The sequence below is a fragment of the Pezoporus flaviventris genome, unplaced genomic scaffold, assembly GCF_033815535.1.
Source record: "Pezoporus flaviventris isolate CSIRO_AGI_PZ_B2104156 unplaced genomic scaffold, CSIRO_AGI_Pfla_v1 ptg000066l, whole genome shotgun sequence".
NCBI lineage: Eukaryota > Metazoa > Chordata > Aves > Psittaciformes > Psittacidae > Pezoporus > Pezoporus flaviventris.
The window spans coordinates 8,735,610-8,756,701 of NW_026892614.1; the positions used below are offsets into that span (position 1 = coordinate 8,735,610).

Sequence of the window (21,092 nt, forward strand, 5' to 3'; positions counted from 1 at the left end):
GTCTGTGGGTGGATAAGACTACAAAAGTGGAAAGAGCAAGTATAACAGAGGAAAACACTGTATTTCTTCAGAGATCATTCTATTAATGTGAGAATTTTGGACCAAATATGTGATATTCCTTTTTGTAATCCCAAAGTTATTCCCAACAATAATATGACTGTATGAAACAGAAAGGTAACTGCTGAGTGAGTGGATCTTACCTGACAGGGAAAATAAAGTTATTAGAGTGCTGGAAGTATAGTGAAGGCTGTTATGAACACTGAACAGCAGTTATATTCTTCTTTTGGGGCCAGACTAATCTCAAAAGGAAACAAGAAAAAAAATAATATCAACTACTAAAAATTAAGGCACAATCTTGTTCTGCTGCTGCTATGCAAAGGCAAAGCCACAGTTGCTGTAGAAACTTGGATTGTGTGTGTGACCGACATAAAATGCCTAGGGCAGCTGAAAAAAGGTTTGGACAGAAGTTTAGCATGGAGACTTGGAATAAGAGAACATAGGCATCTGAAGGATTTTATTACAGTCAGTATAAAACTGTACTTTTCAATTCACACTTCTATAAAAAAAGATGACAAATCACTAGTCAGCCTAAAATATAGTTGGTTTTCAAAGAATCTTTTCTATATGTATGAAATATCCAGCAGGTAAATTTTTGCAATGATAAAAAATGCACCCTATTATGCACAGCATACAGGTCATTGGAATATAGCCCTCTGAACATGACTATGTTCCAGATGATTAAAGATTTCTTCTTCTGTTTCTGGAGTAAGCTGTATATTATCTTTGATTGGAGACAATGGATCTGACTTTCTACAAGAAGGAAGTTTTTCATATTCTCTGTACAAAAAAAAAGACAAAACAAAACCCAAGAATGTTATATTACATGTTTCAAGCACAGGCCTGTAAGAACATAAGGTTTAAAGCAAAGCAAGACCCCTTGTCTAATTACCCACTTACTTATCTATGAATAAGACCAGAATAAAAATCTGGGATGGTAAGTTTTAATTTCAATTTTATTAAAACTGAATGTGATTTACAACTGCTCCAATTATCCTGTGGCAGAATGACAGCTATTAGCTTTATATATAAAAGCGTGTATGTACCCGATCCTACTCCGGGTTGTATGTGTTTCCTTAACATTTAAGTCTTCTGAATAACTATAGTTCCATACAAATGCTGCAAGTCTTGCCATTAGGACAGAACAGATTAGCGTCCCACAAGATTTATTTGCCATCAAACAATGTAATTCTGAAGACATAAGGCTAATTTAGAAACATTTTAAAATCTGAAAACAAAACCAACCACCATAAACAAAATACTCAGAACTAAATAAGACCTGGCAGTGAGAAAAGCTTTTTGTGAAATAAGAAAAGAACCATCTAAAAGCTAATAAAAAAGTACTTTATAATACTTTATTTATATAGAAGTAATATGTAAAAAAAATATATATTCCCAGTACATACCCAGACATTAGAGAAAAACCAAAACTGGACATACAAACTGTGGATGTTGGGAGCTAAGTCTTGCAACCATCAGCAGAGAAAAGGAGCAGAGTGCCATCTAGGCTCACTCTGTTCTATCTGCCTGTTTTCTGATAAATCAAAATACACTCACTTTCTCCCTGTGAACAACCCTTGTCAGACATTGCCAATTAGAGGTCAAGCAAGACATACACAAATATTTTCACTTCCTCTTTGAAACTATCATTCTTAACCTGCATCAAAAGGATAATAAAAAGCAAGCTTTCTAAAAATTTTAATACTGCAGGTAACATTTTTAAATAGAAGTCAGTTGTGTGTTTATAATGGCCTATGATAAAGCCCAAACTGACTAAAACATATTCAGCTGATTTAACACATGCTCACCAGTCTCATATTTGTTACTCAGTGCAAAGACAATACTTTTGTCCTACTCACATTTGGTTTCAGATTAAAGAGAATAATAATTTCATTTGAATAAAGCTTATTTATTCAAAGTTGAGATTTCTACTTGAGCTAGGAAAACTCTGGGGGAGCTTTTACCTGAGCCACAGGAAAAGCATAAGCTAGAATACCTATGCTATTTTTTTTCTAATAAAACATAATCATTCTCCTTTAAGTTCAAGCCTTGAAGATATTTGCAGAAACTTCCAGTTAGCCAAGTCATCTACACCAGGGAAAACAGTAGAATTTTATAATCTGCTAAAATGTCTCTTGTAACGAGAAACTTCAGTTAACAAACGCTCCACAAGTTCATCATCATTTCGAAAGCAAAACAGTACTGACAATCAGCCATCTCAAACTGTGAGAGGTACATAAAGTTACCTAGAAACAACCTTGCATTCAGTTAAGTTTAGCAACTTTTATGCAGCTTTTGCATTTAGACTAAGAAATGCCTTTTGGAATTTGATTCCAAACAATGGTAATAATTTTTATATAAATTATGTTAAACTAAATGCACTACTTGAATAAATGAAATTTAGCTGATACCTTTTCCTGGTTAGAAAGCAAAAGAGTAATTAGAAGAGCATATTTAACAGAAATCATACTTTATTGTTTTATCAAGATTAGGAAATTAATGTAGAAAATACCAATCTTAAGCTATTATCTTTATTGATCTGTATGGAGGATACTTGTAGAGTCTGCTTTGAAAATATTTTTTGGGAAAAATAAAAGTATATAAGGTGCTAAGTAAGGGGTCAAAGCAACTCACCTTTTAAACTGGAAGTTTTTCCAGAGTTCACTAATGGTGGCTTGCAATCCCAGTGTATTTTCAGCATCACAGTGATTTCTCTTTTGCACAGGTGACAGTTTCCTACTTAATCCACTTACTTTAGCTGGTATTAATGGCTTGAGCTTTGGTACAATACGCGACCCTATACAACTGGATTTACGTAAACCAGGAACCTGTGAGATTTCGATATTACAGTACAAATGGTTAAAATGACAACATGCAGGTGACAGGTATTATGATGCAAAGCTTATAATAAAAAAAAAAAGTGGTTTACATTGTGTTGATGTAATGCCACCTGAATTGCTACAAGATATATTTAGATAGCTTCTATAATCTAAAAAGTGTCGTCTCAAACACATTAGACATAATGCAGCTGGAAGAAGTAGCAAACCAGCTCCTATAGTGGTTTGTTTTCCAAGAGGTTGCAAATATGTATTTTTTTTGAATGCATATTTTGAAGTCTATTGAAGATTTATCTTCTCATCTGTTTACATGACTCTTCAATGTCAGCTCTCAGAACTTTAACAGAAGCTACTCTCTGGTATTGCACTCTCTGAAACCTGACTTTCATGAAAAATGGAGTCATAAGCAGAGGACAGGTGTCAGTATGATTACCCCAGTGATCATTAGACCTATAGTCAGACCTTCTTATCCAGTTTCTATACCTGAAACTCAAAACAGCTGTGCTTGGCCAGAATACCTCTTTCATGAACCAGTCTTAAGTTCAGCACTTCAATTAAAAGAAAAATAATTTCTTCATTAGATAGTTTTGCTATTCACCAACCATATTACTACAAAAAAAAAGTGTGCCTCAGCTGTTTCCAAGCGCCAAATCAATTTTTTCATATTTAGAAGAAGTGAAATATCACACGAAATAGGTCACGTCAGAATAATTATGTAACTTTCATTTTCATATTCTTATCCCTAACCACAATTTCTTACACACCTGTCATTTTTCTGGGGTCACTATCAGGCTACGTATCTGATAGCTACTCAGACTGCTGCTATCACACATTCCAATACTGATACAACACTGTTGATCATTTTTGCCTTTTCAGACTTTGTGCACAAGAGGTAACAAGTTTATTTTGAACAACAGAAGAAACACAATAAAGACCGATCTGGAAAAAAAAAAAAAAGGCCTTTTTTTTTCCTGTGAATTGCTTACCACATCTCAAATTAATTTATACCTATTGCTATTTATTTAATCATTCTTTTCCCATCACAGCACAGTAATTAATAACATGCAATATGCTTTGGGGCAGAGTTAAAACTTTGTTTGCCAAATAAGTCCAGAAGTGGCAAAAGGCCAAAAATGTCTTATTCACATTTTCCATCATATTCTTCTCTTACATATGTTTACCATTTCCCCCCAGTTTTGGGGGAAGTAGCCATTTGGAAGCATTAGCACATTTTACTGTTTGAGCCACTCTGCTACTTCATGCTAGATATGAACTACTCACAATTACCAGCTTCTAAGTGATCATTCACTTCTAGCCTGCTATTTTAACTTCTGTCTGTCATTATGAAGACCAAAACATAATTATTAGAAATACAATACCTGCAGAAGAGACAATGAGTGTCTACAATTGCAAGTTCCTATTTTACAGTTGGCTACATAAGGTAAGTTTAAAGACACCCAGGTTGTAAATAACACTCATATTTCCCATTTGGATCATGTTAAGAATAAAGCATTTTGCTCTAAATGAATCGCATTTTCCTTTTTGCTGCATCATCTGTAGAAGATGGCACAGCCCTGCCTACTTCAGGTGCTTAACTTAACTAATGTAAATAGTAAACACTCACATGAGGAAATGCTATCGATCACCTAACATTTCTTCATCTTAAAATACTAAATATTGACAGCTTTTACTTCAAAGAGAACTCACACCTCAGTTCTTTACAAAAGGATATTGAATTTTGTCACATATACTTGTTACAGTTTTTTTTATCCAAATGAATTTTTTTCTACCTGAATGGACTAAGTGGATCTTGGAATCCCAAACAAAATTGGGGGGTTAAATTTAAAATGTAGGCAAAAAAAATTTCAACAGGAATACTAGGAAAAATAAAATCCTAAACCTCCATACTTTATAGTATTTTGCTCTGGATGCATCATCTCGGCCATTTTGCAACAGCATGTGAAGTCACCCATAATTCTACATTTCTTTGTGATACTGAATTACATCAGAGTTATAACTTAAAAAACCCCAAAGTAGGCAGAGCTGAGAAACTCATAATCAGAGTAAATTGCTCTTTTGTCACAGCCTCTTTGCTGAGCTCATAGCAATTATAGAATATAATTCAGTAAAAAACTACAGCTGGAATACTATCATTAAAAGTTCCGCATGGTCCTAGAAAGTTCACTATCTTATTACCATCTGCTAGAGAAAATCTTCTATTAGTTTTGCTATTAGAGTTAACTAGCCAGGCACTTCACATTTTGAATTGGAACCATGACAAGAGCTGACAACGTCACCAAATTGCCTCATTTCTTGACAGATCAACTATATATTTTATAGCTTACCAAGATTAGAATTTATATTTTAAGTAATTGACTGCATCTTCACCAAATCTGGAACTTGTTGCTCCCTTTGGTGTCTTTTACTGTGCTTAACACCAATAAAGATTTCCTTTGTTTAACTTTCAGTAAGCAATTCTAAGGGAAAATTGAGCCAAAACTACTGCTTCTTGTCTCTACAACCACTACAAGTCTGGCTGCTTGTAGTTCCAATGGTCTCACTGGTGCTACGACTCACACCAGCTTGAGAGTCTGGACAGGCCAAAGTTCCAATACCACTGACCTTTGGGTTGCTGTCAAGTTAGTTTTCAGCCAGGTCAGTTTTCTGGTCCAAGTCATGATAGGTATTATTTCTAGTACATAAAGGAAATGGAGGAAATGCATGGCTAAGAAATGGGGAAAATCCTCCTATTAAGGGTTTGCTTTTAGCTATGCCTCCTGTCCTCAAAGACTTTCAGGAGATTCTTATTGTCTGAAGAGCTCCAAGTGTCCTGAAAATTTGTTTATATATGGTGCTTATATTACCTCAATACTTCCATACTGTGTATTCCCTTGTATTTAGCATATTCAGTCTCCCAGTATACTTTTGAGTAAAACATTAAAGCAAAACATGAAATACATTCTTTAAAACAAAATAATAAAAGTGTGAATGATTTCATTTCATTGCTCAGTCTTGTTGAGGAGAAGAAGTGGGCAAAAGATTAATCTAACCAAAAAGAATAAATTCTTGTAATCAGGTGTTCCAGAATAAAGGTTTAAATTCCAGTTTAACACAGACGTTACTAACAATAACCACAAGATGTCACTATTATACAAAACACACAATACTTTTTGTCAGAGAAACTTGTGATTTTTAGTCCATCTAAAAGAAAGAAGTTAGTAGGGGTATGCATGAAAGGACGGAAGAGTCTTCTTTTGACTTACTAATCTTTTGGCCAATTCTGATGACAATGCCCAAGGAGTCAGCAAACTTTTAGCTCTTATGGTCTTGGAAGTTTTGTAAACAAGACAGGGGACATAAATTTATTCCCTTATTACCCTTAAACACTTAAGCACATAGAAGAAAATTTGCCTGTCCTTCCATACTGATTTATCAGTGCCTAACAAGGCTTTTACCTAAAAAACACTAAACAAGAAAGGCTGAATGAAACCCTTCCAGATTATGAAATTTAAACACACTTTTTCGAGTCAAAGAGGAAGGTGACTGCTAAACTAGCAAATTTATCAAAACAAGCAATGAAATGAGGTTGTATCTCATGACTGTATCTGTATTAGAACATAACTGTAATTTGTATCATAAAACCTGTGTATTTGGCACACTGAGGAAAATTAAAATTTGGAGGTTTTGTCTTAGCTTGGCTTCATATTTTATACCAAAGCATCTAAAAATTACCAAAGAAGTTGCAACTTTGATATCAATCATAAGTGGTAAGGTTATAGTTAATCTCAGCTCTGATATGGATGAACAAGTGCATAGTTTTTTCTTGCCAACAAGTGCATTGCTTAAGATTCTTTCACTGAGTCCCAAAATAAGCTAGTAAAGGCAAAAACTATTTTTTCAGACTTAAGTACAGCACAGAGTAAAGTTAAAAGAATTCTTACCTTGCTCTTTATGATAGTATTTTTTCTGTCAGCTTGAAGAGCAGAAAATACTGGAGACCGAGTACATTGGTATTTAGCCAGTTTTGAATTGGAGTCAGATTCCTTCATCAAGAGAAAATTCATTTGGTTTTAAAACTTTTTTTTTAAACATACAATGTATATTTTTATATCTACACATTAAGGCATATAAGGCATATATATATCTACACTTTAAGGTATAATTTTTTCAGCAGTTCTAAGAACTTATACAAAACACTGAGCTTATTTTCAGCAAGCAACACCATGGTGACATACAAATGCTTTTCTGAAAGAACTTCTTCAGTGACTAACAAGAGCAGAGCAAAAAAGCTAGCCTACCAAGCTTTTTAATGTCTCACTGTAATGATAGCAATGGAAAGACTGAAGATGAAGTAAAACCAGAGAACAGACTTGATTTAAGCTAGTAAATCAACCCATTCTACACAGCTATGAAGCATTAACCAGGTTTGTCAACACAAGCTACATAACCTGCAGGGTATCATTCTGAAAATAAGAGTTTGCTGCCTGATTCCTTTTACAATTTAAAAGTGAAAGTAAATAGTGAAACAATGTCTAGTTTTCTTACTTCCACATCTGAACTGTTGTTAGAGACATGTGGTATTTCTGAAGACTTCAAACTGCATTCTGATTGCTTACAAGACCTTTGAGACTGTGATGACTGTTCCAGTTCTGTTAAGGGGAAAGATCCTTCCTCAGATTCGCCACACACTGCCCCAGTCTCTTTTTGTACATCATCAATCTGATCTTCCTGCGATATCTTGCAGCTGCTTCTCTGTTGGTGAAACTGCTGTGAAAATACAGTACGAGATGGACCATGATTTCCTGAATTTATAAGGCTGCTAAACCACCGGAAGCAGTTTTGTTGCGTTTCTCCAGGAGATGTAAAGATAGTCCTTGTTGATTTTTCAGTTTCTGAAATCTGGGAAACATCTTCTACATGTTCTACTTCCTGTTTCTGGCAATCCTTATCAGTATCTTGAGTTAGATCATGGTCATCCTCCTTTGCTTTACTGTCAAACATAATTGCATCATTGCAGAAAAACCTAAAGAGTAAAAGAAAAAGAAAGTAACTGCAAATGGGTATATTACCTCCAAAATCCAATAGCTCTTTATCTATCAATTTTATTTTTTTAAGTTCACTTGCAGACACAAGTTATTTTGACAATGGTCAAAGTCATAGGCCTTCAGGGAGGCTTTTAACAGATAAAAGTAAAAAAGAAGAACATTCCCCACCCCATATGTAAACATATGGCTGAAATACTAACAAGGTTGTTCATGTGAAAAAGAGAAACAATCAGGAATCCTGCAAAATTTAAGAATATATTTACCAGCTATCATAAGACTAAAGCAATGAAGTGTTTCACTATTGTTATCAAGGAAACTTGAAATAATCTAGTTCTTTTCCATGCTATAAAAGCAGCTCCTAAAAATAAATACAAATCAGATTTTTAAGAAGCTGAGCATTGCTTTAGAAAAGAAGCTACAACCACTGATAACTCTTAATTTTTGATGCAAAATAATTTTCAGCCCAGGAAACACCTTTAAGGCACACTACCTAAAAGCTAAAGAATGTCAGTATTAAGAGTTCTGTAAAATTACTCTGCACAATATGCAAAGTATTCAAGATAAAAATTACACAAGAAAAGACATAATTGTGATAGTGCTTCATAAAAATCAATTCAAGTAGTTGTGGCCAAATGCAACCAATGAAGCCATAAACAAACAAAACCAAAGAACTCCAAAGTCCTTCTTCCCAAAGTCTTGCTGCAAAGATCAGGTGCACTGACTGAATGGGATTGGATAAGAGGCATTTGTCACACAATATGACCCCATATGGCTTTACTGAAACAAACAAAAATCACTGTCAGCATAAGTCAATATATTCACTAACTGCTTACATATTGGGCACAAAACAGCTACTGTTTTTTTTGGGTGTATGACATATATCAAACATCATATAAATACAACCTTTACCAAGAAAAGAAATACGTCCAATTCTCAATTAATTTCAACACCCAGAGGCTAGACTGTATTGAATAGTCTCACTGTCTTCATGTCTGCTGTAAAATCCTGACATTATTCACTTACCTATCTCACACATAGATAGGAGGCCTACCACCATCTCAGCTCAGGTGCATTAATAGTATTTCATTAAAAACATCTGAGATAGCATTTTTCTCATTTTCAGTATTGAGGTTATTTCAGCAGCCAGGATAGCAAGGAGTATTTTTGCTACTTATTAAAATAAGTGACGCAAGCATACCTGCTTCTCGTTCCTGGAACAATTACGGCATCCTTCTCTTTGTTTTTCCTTTGTAGAAAGGAAGCAAATTTATTTCTAACTCGGGGCAGAGAGTTAGAGCTTTCCTGAGTGACAGAATTCCCTGAGGAATCGAGGCTTTGTATTGCTGAGACATTCTTTTGTGTCTGGCCATCACAATCACTCTCCTTGATTTTTTTTGCTTTTGAAAATGAATATTGGCTCAACAGATCTCCATCAGAGATTTCTTCTAAATATAAAGAATTAAAGAACTTAAGCATTACTGTAGCAGATGTTCTAGAATTAACCAGTTATGAGAGAACTAAGCACTACATTCTGACTCTGACAAGCTTAAAAGTATGATGAGGTTCGATAAGAACATTCTAGACACTACAGTTTAGAAGCCTGTAACACAGTTGTTTTCTAGTACATAGCCTTAAGAATAACTTTATGTGAAAATGGAGATTGAGTGAAGGAAAAAAGCCTGAAAATATTTTTGTTGTTCTTTGTTGTAATTTTTGTGTTTTTTTTTTTATTTTAAACACTTTGAAATGAACTTTAAAGGGATCTGGACAGGCTGGATCGATGAGTTGTGGCTGATAGTATGAGGTTCAACAAGGAAAAGTTCCGGGTCCTACATTTGGACCACAACAACCCCATGCAACATTGCAGGCTTGGGGAAGAATGGCTGAAAAGCTGCTCAGCAGAAAAGGACATAGGGGTGCCGATTGATGGTGGCTGAACATGAGCCATCTTGCGCCCAGGCAACCAAAAAGGCTAATGGCATCCTCACCTCTGTCAGAAACAGTGTAGCCAGCAGTTTAGGGGTAATGGTTGGACTTGACAATCTTGAAGGTCTTCTCCAACCTAATTGATTCTATGATGCTATGAAAGTAAAACTAAAGTTGACTCAAAAGGCAGGTTGCTAAACTAACTATAGATTTCAGTAAACCAGAGAGTAGGAAGATACCAGGAGTAACAAAAGCAAAAAAAGGAGTCTTAGTAGCATAATCAGAAAGCAAAGGAAATAGAAGAAAATACTTAACATAGTGTAAGCACAATGAGAACAAAATGCCCTTCTATTACAAGCCCACTTTAAACACATACAACTTAGGTGGTATAGAAGACAAGAGAGCACAGATTTACTGGAGAAAGTGAGAAAATTGAAATAAAGAATACCTATGCGATACAGCTAGCTCTGTGTTAGAAGAACACAGAAAACATTCTTTAAATTTGTCTGGCCAAATATCAACTGCAGGAAAAGTAATCTATTTTCATTTCTTCACAAGCCATTATAAGATGGAAATTCAAGCCGAAAATATAATAAATGTTATTAAATAAGACAAATTTAGAATTGAAAATGACATTTTATAGCAAATCCAAGGAAGTCAAAATCAAGTGCTGCAGAAAGTTTGCTGCCATCCTTAATCATTATGTAGGCTTTAATATTGTGGCTTGTTAATCTTGCAGCTTGTGGAAAACATAGTGCAGTTAATAAAAGTCAGTTAGACCCCTAAAATCTCATACCATTAAGTCTAAGACAAAATTCTTCCTTTTCCCACAGCTTTCTACTGTTATTTATGTACTTATTTTAATAAAAACATACCACTCCTTTGCCTTTTTGCCAAGAGCTCTTTGCCTGGAAGTTTTAGCCCTTTAACACTAATTATCTTCTCCATGCCTTTGGTTGTTGGTTTCTCTAGTAAATGCGTTTCATGAGGAACAGTATCTGCATTAGGGCCAAGCTTATAGTCTCTGCTCCAAATGCTATTTACATGATTAGCAGGCCTCTCATTCCAGTCACAACTTTTCTGCCGCACAGGCTATTAAAAAAAAATAAAACAAACAATTAAAAAAACCCCAAGTCATAGGTTTACAACTTTGTCTTCTACATATGATTTCTTGATTTGGCATGTAAGGACACTTCGACACTTGCACTAAAACTAGCAATATACTCTATGCAAACATTTCCTTTTTTGTCCCTATATTTTTCATGTTTTTCATACAAATTCTCTTTTGTGCTGCCATGACTTCATTCCAATATGGTGGAAGTGACTAACTGCTCATCTCAGACAAAATTAAAAGTTTAAATTTTATTCCTATTCAGAAAACTTAATTTGGGAAAATAATTTCCTCAGAGTAATATACTTGGAAGAAATCCAAATGTCCAAAAATTCTTTTAAACCAATTATTTCTGTCAATAATATTAAATACTTATCAAAAAGTCTGTAAGTAAATCAAACATTAAAGTCAAATTTCATGAAAAGTAAGATTTTAACTGTACGAAGAATGAGAAATACGTGTGTGGCAACATAAATTTTCTGTAACAGCAGATTAGTTTTTACTACCAAATCAGCTGCAGATAATTTTCAGTCATATTTTTCCATGAATGTTCAAGATCCACATCAAAATCTTAATACATAACTTTAGAACAAAGATGTTACCTGTGCAGTGTCAGGGTTATAATTATCAGTTTGTTCCATTGTGTTGATATCAACGTTGCCAATGGCAATTTGAAAAGCAGTACCATCACCAAAATGCCTGTTCCCATTATATTAAAGGAAAGTAACCGAATATTACATTAAATTTCAATAATAGTAGCATGAAAGTTAAACTAGTGTTTTCCCATTTTTGTACTAAAAACTCTGGCAGAATATTAACCAAAAGCATTAATATTACTATATATGGCTCAATCTGATACAACAGCTACTGTAATACACCTGCAGTGCTTGGCAAATCACAGAAGTCAAAATGAAAACCTTCACTCATCAGCAGGAAAGTTAACATCTTTCTCCTTCCTAATTTCTGAAGTTCTAAAGATTAAGCGGCTTGAAGAACACACAAATCTAAGAGATACTTCAACAGCCCACTCATTCTTCATTTTCCTAACCGTCCATGATAAAATTTGTGCTGCACAAACATAGCAAAATGCTACTTGTTCTGTAGGAAGGGATATCTGGTAAAACAGGATATGCTTAGATTAGGGAATGAGTTGTATGCAGATTACAAGAAGTAAACTGGCAAAGATTGTAACACACTTAAAAGACAAAATTTAAGGACAGTCATAAAGTGACTTAAATAGTTTAAAAATAACCTGTATTTGATGATTTGATTTTTAAAAACAAATAAAGAAGAACAAATTAAACACTTTTGAAATTGCACAAAAGCCAGGCTTTAGTCAATAGCAGAGATGCAATGGAAACGTGCAAGTACCTGCAGATGCAATAAAAATTATAAGAGACCATATCTGCTCGTCCTTATTTCCCTACTCTGCTATTTCAACACAAAGGATACCGTCCTGCATAAATTAGTGTTTCTGGATCAATATCATCTTCATATGGATTCAGAGGAACTAATTTTCTGTTGACAGGATCAAAAACTAACTGATAAAGGAATGTATTATTGGCTCGTGTAAAACCCTGTATGTATTCTTCTGGTACTGTTATATTCATCTTCAAGTACTGTCCCATTTTCTTAATAACCTATCAAACAAACAAACAAAAAAGCTTAACTGTTTCATTCAAACTGGGTACAAAAGAAGTTAAATACAGTTCAAGTAAGTATTTTTGCTTGTAATTATATGTAGAATGCATATCCCGTTACAGCAGGAAGATTCAACTTAAACAGGTGAAGGAAAAAAGTTCCATGCATTATATTCCCACTATTAAGTTGTTTACAATCACATGAATAACAATTCAACTCTTTACAAATACTTCCTGTCCAATAAATAAATATAAAAACTGAATAGAAATACATCTCCTCAAGGTATATTTGTTAAAACTAGTGCATATTAAATTGCATCGTGTTTATCATCAGACCACATTAGCAATTCATGGCTTTTTTTAGGATAGAAAAAAGCAAAACTAGGCAGATTTCCCCTTCATAATTCATCACAAAAGACTACATATCGATTTGGTGCCTCCTCCTATGTATTGTTACTGCATTACAACTTCCTAATACTTCATTGAACTCTATATTTTCCAGTTTCACAGAAAGCATATTAAATTTTTTCAAAGATCAAGTTTATCATACTGCTAGAGGCAAGATTTTCGGCTCCTCTCCAAATAAAACATCAGCTGTGTTTTGGCCGTGCATTCTAAATACAGGCAAATTTACTAATTTCAAGAAGAGTTTGAATTGGCACTGTAGGGCTCTTCGTATCTTTTGATTTATTCGTGACTTTCCAGTACTGCTGGAAAACAGCAGTGATGTATTACATAAAAGATCACTGAGTAAAAAGTTTCTCAAAATTATTAAATCTTGACATTTTGCTCAAAAAGACATACATTAAAAGAAACCATGATTTGTATGGGAAACATTAAAAGTTCCCCTTTTACTTCCACAAAAGCCAACAAAACCTGTTGCTTTGATGATGCCTGTGAGAGAAAAAAAACACGAAAGCATGCAAGTAACTGAACAAAGAAGATAATACAGGAAGTTAATTAGACTGCATATTTAAATGCTCTCCTGGACTAGATTTACCTGCCTTCAGGACAGCCATAGCCACATAAGGTATTTCTCTTATTAGCTCTTAAAAACCTCTCCTCTCTCTTACTAGCTACACAGAAATTATTCCCACTCTCTTATAGCCTCTAGATTTTGTTTTTATTGGCTAAGACAACTAACCAAAACAAAAAAACAACCAACCAAAACAAAACAAAAAAATAATTTTGGTTTTGCACCATACCAGCCTTTTCTTCCACAATGTTTTGCTATATAAATTTCAGTATCCATATGTATGTAAATACATGCAAAAAATTAATCAAATAAAATTCCAAATCACTGCCCCTCTCACACAAAGATGAAAGTGTACTTATGCAAAATTAAAAGAGTTCAATTAGCAGTTCTATAAACTAATCTGCAAAACCAGAAGAGCAGGTAATGAGGGGAAAAAACTTCCAGAGCCGTACAAAAAATTAAGTCTCTCCTCAAATACAACACCTAATCCCTTGAAGGATTAGAACAATTCTTCATGTAAGTTTGCTTTGGTGTATTTCATTAAACATACATATTAGCTCCAACATCTCAGTAAAGTTCAGCATCTTTTAGAATTCTGCTTAAAATGGACATTTTTAATTCAGTGTTACTTTTCTATCTACTGGTACAGACTCCCAAAAAGCCAACACACAAAGAGAAAGCAAATTTACCTTTATAATATCTGGATTGTTGGCTAATTTTAGTAACTTGCATGCTTTAGCTAACCCAATTCCATGAATCGATGAGAGGTAGTCACAACCAGAAAGAATACACATGTAGCGGAATTTCTCTTCTGTAAACACATTTCCAAGCTGCTTGCAGTTCCCTAGTCGAGCTTGATCTATCTCTAGCCCGTTTCCAAACTTGTCAATTTTCAGAAACACCTGGAAATTAAGAGGAAGTGAAAACAATCATTTTCACCCATATAAGCTAGTTTGTTGCACTTGGTAGAAACAACAGAAGCTGAATGCTATTCCTATGCCATCCATTTCCCCCATTTACTCTAAAAGTGTAAGTCAAACACATCTGGCAACTTCAAACTCTGCTTTAAGATATGAGGAAGAGGTAGAAGGCTATTAGTATTTTCTTCCATACCTTTTTACATCCAAAAGCTAAAAGATCAGAGTCTTCAGTAATTATAGCTTGAACAATGCCAGTCTTATTAAGATAAGCCAACTGAGCATCAGCTTCGTAAGGAGCAACAATGCAGTCAACTCCCCGGGCTCGTGCAGCCTGTACATAAACAAGAAGCATACAAGTACTTTGCATTAATCTTCAGTAACTACTTGAAGATATTTGAAAGCATAAGAACCTCTACCTTAAAAACTGAAACCATGATCTCTTTAATAAAACACCCATCCTCCTCGCGTTAAGAGTCCAGCAGTTCACATTCAACCCCAAGCTCTGAGCAGCTTAGACCTATACAGACTGACAAAACCAGCCTGTTTTTGTGGTGACAGTGTTGTAACAGTGCTACAGGGCTGGCCTGTAACACTACCCTCACTGCATTTGACCACAGGTGCCAGCTTCAAACTTACAGAAGTTACATTCTGGACAAAGGAAAACAGCATTAGAACAAATGTAATACTATTTTGATAAAGATCCTATGGCTGCAGTGGAAGGATAGCAAAAAGCTACTAGAAAGGTTTTAAACAGCCAAATTTTATTTCTGTAGTCTATTCTGAGGAACGAGCTGGGGGGAAATAAAATTGTGTTTAGTTTTTGTGAAGCAAAGGTAAAACCGTTGGTGTTACCAAAGTCAGTTCATAGCAGTATGTATTTCAATTGACACACCATCATAATTATTTATCAAGTCAAGTGCCTCTACGTTCAGACTTATTTTTAAAATGAAAGTTTGAGAACACATCATGGGGTTTGGTGTGGTAAACTGCAAACTGGCTTCAGCGGTTGGACTAGATAATCCCCAGAAGTCCCTTTCAACCCTAACAATTCTATATATGTATGTATATATTTAGAATTGTATGTGATTTATATCATTGGGCATCAAATTTGAAGTTTGTTATCTGTGCCTAACGTAATTCAACGTATGTAGGATGATTAGAGGCTAAGAAGTGGGAGATGTTTTTCTTGACTACATAGAAGAGGTTGCCATACAAAAAGAATAAAGAAATGTTACCTACTGTATAGATTATTTTTAAATCCATTGGTATCGAACAGCATTGACAACTTACTTTAATAACTTCATGAGCCATAGCATGGGTAACATTTACACTGCGCCCAAAACACTCTCTAGCTTCTGACAGTCTCCCTTCCTGCAACAATTTTTTCCCCTTCAGAAGACTGGCTTGACGCTTCCTGAAAGATAAAACAAAAATACCCACCAATCTCAGATTATTTTCTCTTAACAGAACAAGTAGCAGGAAGGACTGCAACAGGTAGGAAAGGGGGGAATATCTGTTCTACTGTATAATATTCTAAAACACAAGAATAAGTCATTGTATCAACAAAGACAATTAGATTGTCATGTTGAAACTTATAATGTTTTCTCAGGAAAACAAAGACAACTCTAGAAACTACAATCCACAGTGTAAAAGGAGATGTGCCCACTCTCAGGTTACATATCCCATAAAATATATTTAATGGAATTTGGGAGTATCTGACATTAGATACTTATTGGTTTAGAGGACAGAAGGCATCATTTATTTAATTTCAACTACTGGCAATTGTTTGCCCCATGCTGAAGGGAGCACATGTACCATGAGAACTTATAAATAAAAAGAATTAGTGAAAAATTCTCACTGCTTCAGTGAGAAGTCCCATTATATAGAGACCTGAATCCAAACATGAAACAAGTTTATTGGATTATTTGTATAGAAAGATGAGGAAGGTTGTGTTATTTGGCGATTTTTGTCCAGACATGATGAGGGAAGGTAAGCTAAAAGCCTTTAATACATTACAGGAGCTAATGCTCAGAGGTTTACTTCCTTCCTCTGTAAGAAGTGCTTTCATTTATGAACTGCATTTCTATTTTTGGAATAAAACCTCCAAGAAGAGGTTTGTATGATTCTGAAATGTAAATTAAATGAAATAACACTACATTGCAGGAAAGTTTATGGGAGATTACTACCTATCAGAAGTTTGAGGGGTTTTCAATTTTGAAAATGACTTGTAGTGTTAAACATACTGCTTTGCTTTCAAATCAATGCAGTTTAGTACTTACTCTCGTCGGGCCTTTTCCACTTCCTTCTTAGAAGGCAGGGTGCATCCATCAAATACCAAAATTGGTATAATTCCAAATGAGAGGAGCATATCAACAAGTTTCATACAAAAAGCTACATAACTGAATCAACAATAACAAAAGCAAGAAAAAAAAAGTTGAGCTTTATTGTTAAGCACAAGTCTATTGCATATTTTCTTCCAGGAAAAGAGAACTGCATGTTTAGGACTAACTGTTCAAGATCAGCCATCATATGTGCATGGAAACAAGATTTGATAATAAAATATTGATGTAGTTAAATTCAACTGTTCCAAAGTTTCCTACGACTTTTAATGTTTCTCCTGTCAATCAGTTTCTTTCTCAATGGAAGTGTATCCTACTCTTAACGACTCTGAGGTATCTCTGCTACATTCAGAGGCGGGCAGCAGGGTTGGAAGAAACACTACAGTTCTTCAACAGAAGTAGGAGTTACAGATTTGAACCCATTTGCAAACCACCAACTCCCTCTTGCCTCCAATTAAACATTTAATCAACATTTCATAAGTGAAGCTTTATCTAAACTAATCAGTGTATTTTTTTTTCTGAAAATATAAAGCGTAACCTTCTTTTAAAATCATAGTCAATCCAGAACAAAAGCTCAACTCAGTTTTCCAGAGATGGGCAAAAACTTATGCAAATCTGATCTAAGCTCCAAAGCTGAACTTGAAATACAACTAGTTTCTCTTTGTTTCCTTCCTTAGAAATATAACTGTGTAAGTAAAAAAAGCCATGTTACATCCGAAAAACCTATTCTAAAAATATAGTATATTAAGCAAAAACACCATTTATTCAAAGCACACCACATCTGTCAGAATTCCTCAGTATCATTGTAACTGTTGCCACAGCAGTGTTGACAACCTATCACTTCATACAAACAACTTTCCTGAAAATAACGCTAAAGTTGAAACATATGAATTGCACCATAATTGAGAGCAAGACATGCTGGAAAAACAAACAAACTCACCTAACTGCTGAGGTTATAACAGAAAATATTTTAGAGCTCCCCCCCCCATACTTACAGCAAACATTCCCATTTCCAAGCAGTACAACTGGGACTGGCAATTGAGAAGCAACAGTAAGAAGTGAAACCGATTTATCTTAGCTTTTAGCTCAAGACACGTTAAGCTAACAAAACTTAACTCGTAAGAGGGCCAAGAGGAAACATAACAAAGACTCACACATCTGTTGGCTCTCCTCGGACCAGCTTCTCAGCACAAGCATAAGCGCCTTTGTGCAGCCAGCAGTACGTGTCTACAGCTACCGTCTGCCCTTTGTATTTCTTCACATGGGTAGGTTCCGCGGCCTCCTTGATAAATTGGAGCAGGCCCTGAATCCCCATGATGCTGGCTGAGCTGCAGGCGGGAAAAGCCAACGCGTGAGGACAAGGAGCCTCCTGCTGGATTGCGGGCACGGCGCTGCACAGGACCCGAGATATGAGCAGCTCCAGCGCGGCTGAAGCGCCTCTCCGCCGACCAAAGAGATGCAAAGCCTCGAACGCGGCGGGAACGGGACCAGCAAGCGGCTGGTAGGCAGCGGGCACAGGGTCGGGAGGGGGCGCGAGAGGAGACAAGCGCTGGCATACCCCCACCGCCTAGCACAGGGATCAGAGGGCCCTCCCGGCGCTGTACCCGAACCCGGGAGGGCCTAAGGCAGCTCTCCCGGCTCGGCCCCAACCCCCCCCCCCTCCAAAGGCGCGACTGCCCGGGAAGCGGGGAAAGCGGCGCTGAGGGGAGCGGGGAAAGCGGCGCTGAGGGGAGCGGGGAAAGCGGCGCTGAGGGGAGCGGGGAAAGCGGCGCTGAGGGGAGCGGGGAAAGCGGCGCTGAGGGGAGCGGGGAAAGCGGCGCTGAGGGGAGCGGGGAAAGCGGCGCTGAGGGGAGCGGGGAAAGCGGCGCTGAGGGGAGCGGGGAAAGCGGCGCTGAGGGGAGCGGGGAAAGCGGCGCTGAGGGGAGCGGGGAAAGCGGCGCTGAGGGGAGCGGGAGCGGGAGCGCGATCGCCGAGCGCACCCGACAGCACCTCGCTGCGGGAGAACCGAGGGCCCGCACCGCTCCGCTCAAGCCGCGGCGCGCGGCAGCCACCTATGGTTTTCAAGCATCGCGCGCTCAGGGCGCTGGCCCCGCCCCTGCAGCGAACAAGTCCCAGCGTGCTCCGCGCGGGAGAGGCCCGGACCATCACGGCGCAAGCTCCACCCTCTTGAGGCGGACCCGCCCGGTCCGGCCTGTGGGGTGGTGTGGGCAACAGAGAAGAGGCGGGAAGGAGAGAAAAAGGAGAGGAGAGCGGCGTGGTCTGGGCAGTTAGGTCGGTGGCCAAGCTGACCCTGAGCTCCTCGTCATTTAGGATTCGTTCCCGTGCTGGGTACCGGGAGATTCCTGGAGCCTGCTACTCATTTAAAACTGGGCTTGAAAGATTCAGTGCTTGTAGGACAGCTGCAAATGCGGGGATAACAGGCTCTGAAATCTGCCTCTGGCAAAGGAAGTGCGGCTACTTTAAGCATCTAAAGAGATCTTGAAGCTTATCTGGTTAGAACCTGCCTTCCGTGAGCAGGGACACCTTCCGCTAGACCAGGTTGCTCAAAGCCCTGTCCAACCTGAACTTGAACACTGCCAGGGATGGGGCAGCCACAGTTTCTTTGGGCAACCTGTGCCAGGGCCTCACCACCCTTACAGGGAAGAATTTCATCCTAATGTCTAAGCTAAATCTACCCTTTTCCAGTTTAAAATAGTTCTCCTTGTATTGTTACGTGCCCATGTAAAAAGTCCCTCTCCAGACTAGGATGATAAGGGAGTCTGCAGTGCCAACCTTAATTTCTTCCTTCACACATGCTGGAACCTCAAATAGTCTCAGATTGATCTTACTCCTGATGTTTGTTGTCCTCATACATTGCTAAAAAAAAAACAGTATAGAAACTAAAGAATGGGGAGAGAATTGGAACAAATGAGAGACTATGCATGCAATACTTGATTATGTATGTCATTTTTCTCTACACTCGTAAAAGCATGCATGTCTGCTTCATTTGTTGAGCGAGTACTTAGATAAGACTGGAAATAATACAATACGTTTCCAGCCACAAGTAATGAGATCACTGGACTAGAATTTTGCCAGCACTCTAAAGACTAATCAGTGCACTGGAGCAGGTGTTTTTATTCACTGATTTTCTCAAATTAAAAAAGAAAGCATGATGTTTGACTGCTTTATTAAGCTGCTCCTAGTGAAGGTCTGGTGATAAAATCCTGATTAGGGGTCATGTCTCTATGAAGAGAATATGAGAAATTACGATACTGTCTTGGAATGGAGGAAATGTGATTAAATGAGGAGGAATAAAATGTAATACTTCGTTTGAAATTTCACAGAGTTTAAATATCTGGTATGTTTGTAATTATAAACAGGAAATGACTTATTTATATGATTAAGTTTTCCATTCCTGAGCAACATGGTTGTACATGCCCTTCCAGGCCTCATGGAATAGCATAAATACCATAAATAACATAAATAAATATTGCATAAATGTAATAACTAACTGGTGTAAAAGTAATAGCATAAATTCACTTAAGAGTATCTTGAAGAGCTTTCCTTCCCTCCCCCACCCCTGCCTGTTTCCTACACAGGCAGGAACTATCGGATGGGCTTATCCTTGTGTGACATGTCTGCTGTGTCCTGAGGAGATCCTGATGTCACTCCAGGAGGCACAGCCTAAACATGGAAATGAAGAAAACAGTCCTCCAGCAGAGGGCTGGTCAGAGCACACAGTGACATCTCCCACATCAAGACTAGCGCCACATTTGCCACAACACAAGCCATCTGAGATGTTGGTACTGCAGCTCCACTGCAAGGATTTCAAGTTATGAGTGAAAATTAGATTGTCTGGAGTAAAATGATCAACAGTCGACAATATTTGAGTTTGAGATATGTCATAGAGCTTCTTTTTCTTGTTAGTTAACAAAAAGGTATGCTTAAATAAAAATCTGCAGTGAGAAATATATCTGAGCTTTCCATTTTGAAGTCTGTATAGTTCTGACTCAGTCAGCAGGGCAGAAAAACAATGTTTCCAGACAGTGGACAGCAAGGCCTAAATTCAGTGCACTTTGGAAAAAGCGCATCTGAATTATAGCTCCTTAAGAATATTGTGTGTGCACTGAGAAATGCATAGAAATAATCTGGCCACAGTAACAGCGCAAGATGTTTTAAAGCTGAAAATATTGTTTAAATTTCTTTTTGCTGATTCTTCTTTTCACTCCATGATTCTGTCTGTATTTGATATGCTCTGGAAG

At 37.0% G+C, this 21,092-nt stretch overlaps 1 protein-coding gene and 1 long non-coding RNA gene across 2 annotated transcripts; one reads left to right on the forward strand and one right to left on the reverse strand.

Moving 5' to 3' along the window:
• Positions 1-487: 487 nt before the first annotated feature.
• Positions 488-18,865, reverse strand: EXO1 (exonuclease 1). Its single transcript, XM_061471169.1, has 14 exons — positions 18,841-18,865; positions 18,006-18,179; positions 16,792-16,911; positions 15,803-15,926; positions 14,706-14,843; positions 14,282-14,494; positions 12,429-12,616; positions 11,579-11,675; positions 10,741-10,957; positions 9,138-9,384; positions 7,440-7,917; positions 6,836-6,937; positions 2,692-2,885; positions 488-837 (listed from the first exon to the last, which is right to left on the reverse strand). The coding sequence occupies exons 2-14, from the start codon at positions 18,164-18,166 to the stop codon at positions 696-698; spliced, it is 2,421 nt and encodes an 806-aa protein (XP_061327153.1). The 5' UTR covers positions 18,167-18,179; positions 18,841-18,865; the 3' UTR covers positions 488-695.
• Positions 18,866-19,878: 1,013 nt separating this feature from the next.
• On the forward strand, positions 19,879-20,823 carry LOC133278677 (uncharacterized). The gene is made up of 2 exons (XR_009746640.1): positions 19,879-19,958; positions 20,430-20,823. It is a non-coding gene; the product is annotated as an uncharacterized LOC133278677 (long non-coding RNA).
• Positions 20,824-21,092: the final 269 nt, after the last annotated feature.